A 10,132-nucleotide genomic window follows, 5' to 3' on the forward strand; every position below is an offset into this window, starting at 1 on the left:
GCTGACCACATCGCATTGCAAAATAAATGTACACATACAGGTTATTCAATCATTGTGCCAACGAGCGTCTGCGATGCCAAACGCTAAAATAGAAATCAGTTCTATTTGTGACGCTGAACGCGGTGCAAGTCCTACTTCTACCATCTTCTCATTGGTTTATAGAAGCATAAATCCACGTGCCACCTCCTCATTGGTTATACCCACGTGGGTGATTGAAAGATGACCTGAGGTCGGTTGGTTGGTCAGCTGTGGTAATACACCTTATTATGAAAGTTAGATGCCAATCGCCATATAAAGTCCAAAGAAAAAGAAGCCTGGAAGGAGGAGAGATGACTAGAAACGATTCGGTTGATCGTTTTATCTGTGGATTAATTGTCGGAGTAGAGGACCTTGTGCATTTCAGGTAAAATAACAACCCAGGACAAATTAGCTAGCAACAGAAAGCTATCTACCTAAATTGCCATAAATGTTTAATGCTTTTTGACCTGTCCACAAATTAATATAATTTCTTCAGAGTTTGTTTTTATATTTCAACCTGCGTGTCCTGATCGCGTTTGGTGTAGGGGGAGAAAATCAATTTGCGGACGCGGTTTGGGCATGATGTTATTAGGCCTATATAATGTAAACTCAATGATGGCGATTTTATGCATGTTTAACTTAAGTGTTTTGAATACTGATATCTGGTTTATTCATTTAACAGGTGATGGCACTTTTAGTGGTGGAAGTGCAGTGTGTTTTAATCCATATGAAGCTTTAACAGTATAGTGACTTAGTTACTAATTTGTCATCTTTTCTCCCGGTGGATCATAAAGATTTGGGATTCTAAAGAATATCCCATATAATAGATGATCACTTTGGGACAAAACAAACTGAGGGAACAGTCTTCACAGTTTTAATGATTTCTAAATTAGTTGTACGCAGCATAGAAATTATACAGTCATCTCTGAATGTCATAGTTTTAAATCTCACGTAACATTTCTGGATTTTTTTTTCTCTTGATCATCTCCTGGATGAAAAGTGAGGAAATTGACCGTTGCTTTTTATTTTCACTTTATTAACAAAAATCCTGAATTGCCAAAGTTACTTTAATTGGAAAATAATTGGAAAGGCAACAGGCTTTTGAACCTTGAGGGAGAAGTCTACCACTGGGCAGCCCTGGGTGATGCAGCCCAGAGAGATGATGTCCACATGGGGGGAGAAATACTGGGGCAGGGAGTCTGAGGTCACCCCTCCACTGGCCTCGATTAGCACAAAAGGGAACTCCTCCTTCAGAAGCTGGGCTGCTGCATGGAGTTCCTGAGAGAGGAAGGGACAGACGAGGAATAGAGGCCGGAAGAGACGAGTGCGGGAAGAGACCGTGTAGGAAAGAAGAGATTGAACGAAATGCACAGCACTGACATACAGGAGGAAGAAGAATATTACATTGATAGTCCAATGTACATGAATGTCCAACGGAAATATTTCTTCTGCTTTATCATAAGCCCTCCAGTACGTCTCTACATTACTTACATTACTTCCCTGATGGCTTTGGGAAGTCCTTCATCAGTCTCACCTGTGGCTTAAAGTTGTCCAGCATGACAATGTCGGCTCCTGCCGTGGCCGCCTCACTGCCCTCCTCACGGCTGCCGCACTCCACCTCAATCTTACTGCTGAAGCCACACACCGAGCGGGCGTCCCTCACTGCCTGGAAGACCCACAGGTAGGAATTACATCAAATCAGTTCTCTATCAGAACGCAAAATTAATCTCTATTCAAAATGCACAGAGGGAAAACTTCAGCTCTCATATGAGAAAAAGGCCAGATCTAATGGTACATCTTGGAATATGAAAGACTTACATGTATTTCATGCATTTGTAAAAGCATTTCAGAGGAATCGACAACCACAATAGTATAGGTTGATGTCAAATGTTGTACAGTTTGAGACATCCACCCTTGCCTACCTGTGTGATACTCCCTGATGCCCATATATGATTGTCTTTCAGCATCACCATCCCACTCAGATCCTGTCTGTGCATGGACAAGCCGCCCACCAACATGGCATACTTCTCCACCAGCCGGAACCCAGGGGTGGTTTTACGCGTGCCAGCCACATGGCCATGCCAGCCTGCCTCCCTGGCGATGCTCTGTAGCTGGGAGCAGCGGGTGGCTATCCCCGAGGCCCGGGCCAGGCAGTGGAGGGCCGGTCTCTCCCCGAGGAGGATACACCTTGCTGGGCCTCTGACCACAGCAGTCTGGGCCACCGCATCTGGACCTGGTGGAGGTGAGGTCAATGTAGAGTTTACCTAAAAATTACAAACATCATGTGAGTGAACTGTATCTAATGGTTAGATTGTAATCAGTTGGAATCTATTCCAATGGAATTTTGTGAATGCCAAACTCAAAGCTTGTTTCCACAATACCTTCTCCAAATGAATTTGGCAGTGTGATCAGAGTTGGTGTATTGTCATCACATTTGTGAGGCATCTGTGTATTCTCTTAAACCTCCAGCATGCTTTTGACCAGGTTCATAGTTGGTCTCTTACCCAGCTGTGCTCCCTCTGTGTGCCCATTCCACAGTGCAGCTGAGCTCAGTGAAGACAGCAGTGAAGAAAGGCCTGCCTGCCAGCATGCTGCACGGCGTTTTACACAACAACCTGGCCTCGACCTCATGTGACCCCACACACAGCCCTGCAGGGTCAAAGTTCGGTGTGTCCTCTGCCAGCCACTCCCGTGCCAGCCGGGTCAGCGTGTGGGGAGGGAGGGTGTGTGACAAGTCATACTGTGGAGTTGTCATCTTGAGAGGTGAGGTAAAACGTTACGCCGGAAAGTTCTGTTAAGAATGGAGAAAGGGGTTAGTTCCAGTGCTTTAAATCTGATGATAGTTAACAGTTTGTAGTTTAAATTGTACCCTACAAAATGTCCTGAGTTCTGGTATGAATGAATCCCTGCTCTCAATGTGCTTTTTAGACCTGTTGCTTTGTAACAGTGTCCGTCTTCAGGTTAAGATTCACCACAAACAAAGAACGTTGGTGTGGTGGCCTCAAGGGGGCCGATGTGTTTGAAATGCCAGAGCCAATTTCTGATCCCTGTCTGCTCCTGCGGGTGTGGTAATATAACTGGAGTACAAGTAACGAGTGCAGATTGCAAAGAGCGCTCTGTAAGCCACACCCTAGTGGGCGGAGCTAGGCATGTTGTTTGTGAACTTGGACACATTTTAGTAAGGAGATATCATACGGAGATAGAATCTCATTTTACAATGGGCCTGCGGTGGTTCTGTGTAGTCATGCTAATATACGAGTCAAGTACATTGCAGTCAATTTTATCTATGACCTAATAAGTAGGATCTTAGGGATGCGCTCACTAACCCCTTTTCTATTTCTCTGCATCTCCCAGGACAACGGCTGAGTGCACCCTGGCCGACACATGGACGTGCCTGGTCCCCCCTCTCTGCCTGTTGCTGCCTCAGTCTCCCCCTCAAGTCGCTGCCCCCCCCCCACACACACACCCAGAAACGTGGATTTCTTTACTTACCATGACATCTATGAAAAGCCATCTGACCATAGGGTCTTGAAGTGTTTGTACCCTCTATAGCCTAGCTCTGGGTACTGTCTGAGCCTGCTGGTCACATATGACCGTGATTTAATACTGGATGGAAAACAGGCTGTTGCTCTTTCCTTATTGAAATGCATGGTGTATAATGAGGTCAATGTGTCAAGTGTAAGAAATGCAAATTACAATGAATTAACAACAGCGGTCTTGATTTTATGTTTCGTACAGTCCGATTTGGCAATTCTGCTCATTGACAAGACAACCCTGGTTTAAAAGAATAAATAATTTCACCTTTATTTAACCAGGTAGACTAGTTGAGAACAAGTTCTCATTTACAACTGCGACCTGGCCAAGATAAAGCAAAGCAGTTCGACACATACAGAGTTGCACATGGAATAAACAAACATACAGTAGAAAAGATATATATATATATATATACAGTGTGTGCAAATGAGGTAAGATAAGGGCGGTAAGGCAATAAATATGCCATGGTGGCGAAGTAATTACAATATAGCAATTAAACACTGGAATGGTAGATGTGCAGAAGATGAATGTGCAAGTAGAGATACTGGGGTGCAAAGGAGCAAGATAAATAAATACAATATGGAATCAGTATGGTTGTCTTCATTGTTGTCAATAAGACCTTATTGTAAACCTTGTTCTGTCTCTACATCATACACAATCATCCAAGTTGGGATCAATAAATGATTACTACTAGGGTTGAGGTCAATTCCATGGAAAAGCAATGCAGAATCATTTCAACCTTGCCAATCATAACCCAAGAGCTAAAGCTGTATTAGACCATCTATAAATCTGAATGGTTATATTTTTCCAGCCTCTCCCCCAGTTTTACAAAAACGTGACAGGGCCAGGCTGTTGCAATAGCAGAATAAACATTCTTTATTCTGTTGGTGTGTGTACCTTTGTGTGCTTGTGTGATGGATGGGTCAATGTTTATAATAAATTGAATGACAATTCAGCCCAGTGGATCTTTATATTCTACAGATTCTGAACAGTCATGGAACAATTGTTACATGTGTTTTTGTTGCCATGTAGGCCTAGTATTTGGCCTTTGTTGGGGTTAGCCAAGGGGAATGTAAGTCCTTAGGTGCTGGTAGCTGAAGATGTGTTAGCTCCCAGGTGATGAGGCAGTGAGTGAGAGACTCTGGACAGTGGACACACATGTACACTGTGTTCAACACAACGTGTCAATAAAATAAATACTTGCAGTATTTATGAATTTTGATAGTTTAAGTCAACTGTAATTCCACGGTCGAGCATCTGTGCAGTCCCGTGTGGCTCACTTGCAGGGTTGTGTGTCTGATTCTCATGGGGGACCAGTATGAAAATGTATGCACTTACTACTACTGTAAGTCGTTCTCTTAGCTCCCCCCAACAGACTGTGTAAAGGCGTCAGCATGCTTCAGTTCAGCTGGCTCCTAGCTGAACCGAAACGTCCCTTTTTCAGGACCCTGTCTTTCAAAGATAATTCGTAAAAATCCAAATAACCTCAGATCTTCATTGTAAAGGGTTTAAACACTGTTTCCCATGCTTGTTCAATGAACCATAAACAATTAACATGCACCTGTGGAACGGTCGTTAAGACACTAACAGCTTACAGACGGTAGGCAATTAAGGTCACAGTTATGAAAACTTAGGACACTAAAGAGGCCTTTCTACTAACTTTGAAAAACACCAAAAGAAAGATGCCCAGGGTCCCTGCTCATCTGCGTGAATGTGCCTTAGGCATGCTGCAAGGAGGCATGAGGACTGCAAATGTGGCCAGGGCAATAAATTGCAATGTCTGTACTGTGAGAGACGCCTAAGACAGCGATACAGGGAGACAGGACAGACAGCTGATCATCCTCGCAGTGGTAGACCACGTGTAACAACACCTGCACAGGATCAGTACATCCGAACATCACACCTGGGGGACAGGGGCAGTTGTTGCCATCCTGTACGTGTTACACCAGGAACGCACAATCCCTCCATCAGTGCTCAGACTGTCCGCAATAGGCTGAGAGAGGCTGGACTGAGGGCTTGTAGGCCTGTTGTAAGGCAGGTCCTCACCAGACATCACCGGCAACAACGTCGCCTATGGGCACAAACCCACCGTCGCTGGACCAGACAGGACTGGCAAAAAGTGCTCTTCACTGACGAGTCGCGATTTTGTCTCACCAGGGGTGATGGTCGGATTTGCGTTTATCGTCAAAGGAATGAGCGTTACACCGAGGCCAGTACTCTGGAGCGGGATCGATTTGGAGGTGGAGGGCCGTCTGGCGGGGCGGTGTGTCACAGCATCATCGGACTGAGCTTGTCGTCAATCTCAACGCTGTGCGTTACAGGGAAGACATCCTCCTCCCTCATGTGGTAGCCTTCCTGCAGGCTTATTCTGACATGACCCTCCAGCATGACAATGCCACCAGCCATATTGCTCGTTCTGTGAGTGATTTCCTGCAAGTCAGGAATGTCAGTGTTCTGCCATGGCCAGGGAAGAGCCCGGATCTCAATCCCATTGAGCACATCTGCAACCTGTTGGATCGGACGGTGAGGGCTAGGGCCATTCCCCCAAGAAATGTCCGGGAACTTGCAGGTGCCTTGGTGGAAGAGTGGGGTAACATCTCACAGCAAGAACTGGCAAATCTGGTGCAGTCCATGAGGAGGAGACGCACTGCAGTACTTAATGCAGCTGGTGGCCACACCAGATACTAACTGTTACTTTTGACCCCCCTTTGTTCAGGGACACATTATTCCATGTCTGTGGAATTTGTTCAGCTTGTGTCTCAGTTGTAGAATCTTATGTTCATAGAAATATTTACACGTTAAATTTGCTGAAAAAAAAACCCTGCAGTTGACAGTGAGAGGACGTTTCCTTTTTTTGCTGAGTTTAGATATGGTTCAGTGCTGTGGCAAGACAAGACAATGATAGAAGTTCCACTCGTGATGTTAAATTGCAGGCGCAGATCCTCTGATTTCAAAACGATTTGGAGCACAGTTGAACACGTGGACAATACAATGGACTAAGTAGAAAAATAAATGCAGTACTCCTCAATGCGTGAGATAGAGGTGTGCCGTGAGAGTGAGAAGAGGGTCAAATGCGTGTGTCTCACGGTCAATGCGTGAGAGTTGGCAGCTCTGTCATTACTACACGTCAAGTTTGTTTTTGAGCCAACTTCACCGTTGACCAGAGCGAGTCACCTGACTCACACCCGCGAGGCAGCCTGGTTCCAAAACAGATGCAATCAGTTTTCACCCAACTACCGGGGCAACTAGCCCAGATAATCAAATACCGTCAGTGGTTCCCACTACATCACACAGCCAAAATTGGCTATGTCATAAAAATTCACATAAACTAAAAGTAGCTTTTTGGTCTTAATTTAAGGTTAGGCATAAAATTAGCAGTATGGGTAGGGTTAAGGTTAGGCTTAAAATAAATTGTAGGAATGCGTTTATGACTTTGTGGTTGTGTTAACAAGTGACAACCCTTTGCAATCAATAGTAATGGAGAGTTTTTATAGGCACTAAATCTGCAATGGCTCATTGGCCTAATGCCTCGTTCAAGTATGAGTTGGAACTAGGAAACTTGTAATGTCCGACTTGATAAGTGGTTGACGTGCCACGTGTATAAATACATTCAGTTAGCAAGTCGGAGATTTCCGAGTTTCCTAGTTCCGAATCGCACGTGAAAGCGGCAAAAGCCTAAGGGAAAATTAAGTATTTTTGGGGATAAACGCCAAAGGTCTGTGGTAAACACAGGCTTAGGATATCTTATGTTTTGTTCTATAACATAATCTTCATCAGCTAACAACACTTGTGTATTCAAAACAAGCACATAAAGGCTTCACAATTCATAAAAGGTCATGTTAACGGACTGATAGTCTCAAAAACAAAAAGTATAAGAACTCCTAGACCTTATTTTCGGCGTTTATCCCGAAACCCCATTCACTTCCCCCATATGAATGGCTGAACGAAATAGAGGTAACTCCTTTCCGGTTTTTAGGACAACAAGCTGGCAAGCTATATGGACGCGTTCATCTGCCCAGGCGTTGCTTACGCATGCCATATCTTACAACGGTTGGACAGGTATTTTAAGTATCCGCTAACCACATATGTTATAGCAATCGGTCAGTCGATGATGTTGTACACAACATTGTTGACGCATGCAACGTCTGGGAACAAGACCTAGCTATTGCCACGTTTAAAGACAACTCGGGGGAAAAAAACGAGCCCCGACTAGTAAAAATATTTTTCACTGTAATTCCAACTCGGAAACTCGGGCATCTTTCTAGAGCTCCGACTTTATGACCTGAAGATAACTAACATCCTTTTTTTCGAGTTCCCATTTCATTGGTCGAAATGTTGTAATCAAGCACGCTATATTTAAGCAATAAGGCTTGAGGGGGTGTGGTATACGGCCAATATGCCAAGTCTAAGGTCTGTTCTTATTCACAACGCATCGCGGAGTGCCTCGACATATGGCCATATACCACAATCCCCCCCTGCCTTATTGCTATTATAAACTGGTTATCAACGTAATTAAAGCAGTAAAAATGTGTTTTGTCATACCCGTGGTATACGGTCTGATATAACACGGCTGTCAGCCAATCAGTATTAAGGGCTCTAACAACCCAGTTAATAATTATTTGTAATCATCTTCTCTTCTTCCGAAATCCATCGGGTATTCGTTGGTACTCTTGATGATGTGTTTATCTCTGCACCCAATGTGCTTTTTCGACGTGTTGTGTTTTTTAACAGTGTCCTTCTTCAGGTGAGGATTCCCTACCACAAACGAAGAAAGCTTGCCTGCAAATTGTGGTTCGGCCTTTCAATACTTACAAAAACATTTCCTTCAAAATGCAACCACGGGAAAGCTTTCTCCCACTGTGCGTTGTATTTGTATTGTTTCCCACCGGCAGTGGTTGGCGAAACGGGGGCAAAGCCGGTGGCAGTGTTAAGGCTACTGCTAGCCGAATCTTGTGTTGGTGGCTCGGCAAAATCAGTATCGACAAGATCACTGGCCTCCTTGGGATCCTGTTGACATTGTCGCATAAAATGTAATTGGATGCTCTTCATTCTCCTTTACAGTCGCGAGTCAAAACGGGCGCACGGTAGGTACTAGTCTCAAAGGCTCGCGGTTCCAGCCCCTGACTAGTCTATGATTGGCGCGTTCAGTTACGCAAAATTAAACTCGGCTACTATTGGCTCGTTGAGCTGCGCGTTGTCCTGCTTACTTCTTTGTTCAAGGTCCGTACTGATTTTTTAATGGACTTCAAGTTTATGTCACAGAACAATGAGACTGATATCTTGCCGGATGTATCAATATGAAGCATCCGCTTTGCGTTTCCACTCAGATGAAGCCCAGTGGCCGGCAGTGGGAGAAAATGGAACGAGATGGATTTTTACCGACATTCTGCAAACTTTCATCGATGAAACATTTGAAATCAAAGGTTCGGTTCACAAAACTAAAAATCTGTTACGAACAGAGTGGTCTAAGTTTTGTAGACTTTACCCTTTGCCAAAGTTTTTATTTTATTTTAAATTGCGTCGTTTAGGAGTGCAAAGGCGAATTTAATTGCACAGCGCTCTTCAGAGTAGGCGTTCCCTAACGGAAATATGCAAACATATGCTAGAACGCATCAATAGGAACTCACTAGCTTGTGCTTGCTCTCCACACGTCTTTGTTTTTCTGCCCACAATAACTCAATTGTTCCCATTTGAAAAGACAGGCTGCGGTCTCTTGGTTTAGTTAAAAATCTTTATCATAATTCATTAAAACGTTGTCCTTTAAGATATGTACAATTATATTTACTTCTACCTGATAGTGTTTTATTCCCTTCATATTCTAAAACCTTCATAAAAGGCATTGGTTAAAGGTAAATTAATCCACGAACACGAATATTATTTAACATTTCTTAAAAATGACCCAATTTTCAAGAATTTGATTATATAAACTGAAAGCCCATTCAAAAAAAGCACTGGACTTGGACCAGGAAGTAGGCGGGTATGTGGTCATGACCTTTCAGTTCGCACACATTTTGTTGCATATGTGAGTAAAATGGTCGCACTGTAGAGCCCTGCAAGTGTCAAAATATGAAATGTTAAGTATTTGCATAATGGATCGTCAAGAAGAACATGGAAAAGTCTAATGGTGCATTCAAGTGCTAGTGGAAACTAGGAAACGCCAAAAATGTCCGACTTGCTAACTGGTTGCACATACCGGCTGTTTGTTTTGTCCCGCCTACTTCCTGGTCGAAGTCCTGTATAACTACCCCCAGTTAATAAGTCGGAAATGTCAGTTTCCAAGTTCAGACTAATACATGTAGGTTAAAGGTTAGGTTACTCTTAGCTCTCAAACGCCAGGTAGCCATTCTGCCCCGTGAACTACAATCCTGACTTTGTGCTTTAACGTTTAGAAACGTCAATAATCATCGCTTGCTATACGGATTTCGAAACATATTGCCCTTATCTTTCATCAGCGAGAAAGAATCCTTCAAATAAAAAAGATACTTACTGTAGCAGTTTTGCACAGATCAATACAGCCAAGGGTTCCTCCATCCAACGAAATTACACTTCCCGAGTTACGCTTACAGAGGTGTTCTGAGTT

At 43.8% G+C, this 10,132-nt stretch overlaps 1 protein-coding gene across 3 annotated transcripts; it reads right to left on the reverse strand.

Annotated features, from left to right (window-relative positions):
* Nucleotides 1-876: 876 nt before the first annotated feature.
* On the reverse strand, nucleotides 877-8,971 carry LOC106564934 (nicotinate-nucleotide pyrophosphorylase [carboxylating]). Of its 3 annotated transcripts, none has more exons than XM_082958851.1 (5): nucleotides 8,365-8,971; nucleotides 2,523-2,809; nucleotides 1,941-2,282; nucleotides 1,553-1,684; nucleotides 877-1,296 (listed from the first exon to the last, which is right to left on the reverse strand). In XM_082958851.1, the coding sequence occupies exons 2-5, from the start codon at nucleotides 2,547-2,549 to the stop codon at nucleotides 1,081-1,083; spliced, it is 717 nt and encodes a 238-aa protein (XP_082814977.1). In that variant the 5' UTR covers nucleotides 2,550-2,809; nucleotides 8,365-8,971; the 3' UTR covers nucleotides 877-1,080. The 3 variants fall into 3 exon arrangements, with proteins under 3 accessions (XP_082814977.1, XP_082814976.1, XP_013986944.3); XM_082958850.1 differs by having other exon boundaries at nucleotides 1,941-2,251; nucleotides 8,365-8,970; XM_014131469.3 differs by lacking the exon at nucleotides 8,365-8,971 and having other exon boundaries at nucleotides 1,941-2,251; nucleotides 2,523-3,381.
* Nucleotides 8,972-10,132: the final 1,161 nt, after the last annotated feature.

Source organism: Salmo salar, chromosome 12 (assembly GCF_965601325.2).
Source record: "Salmo salar chromosome 12, fSalSal1, whole genome shotgun sequence".
NCBI lineage: Eukaryota > Metazoa > Chordata > Actinopteri > Salmoniformes > Salmonidae > Salmo > Salmo salar.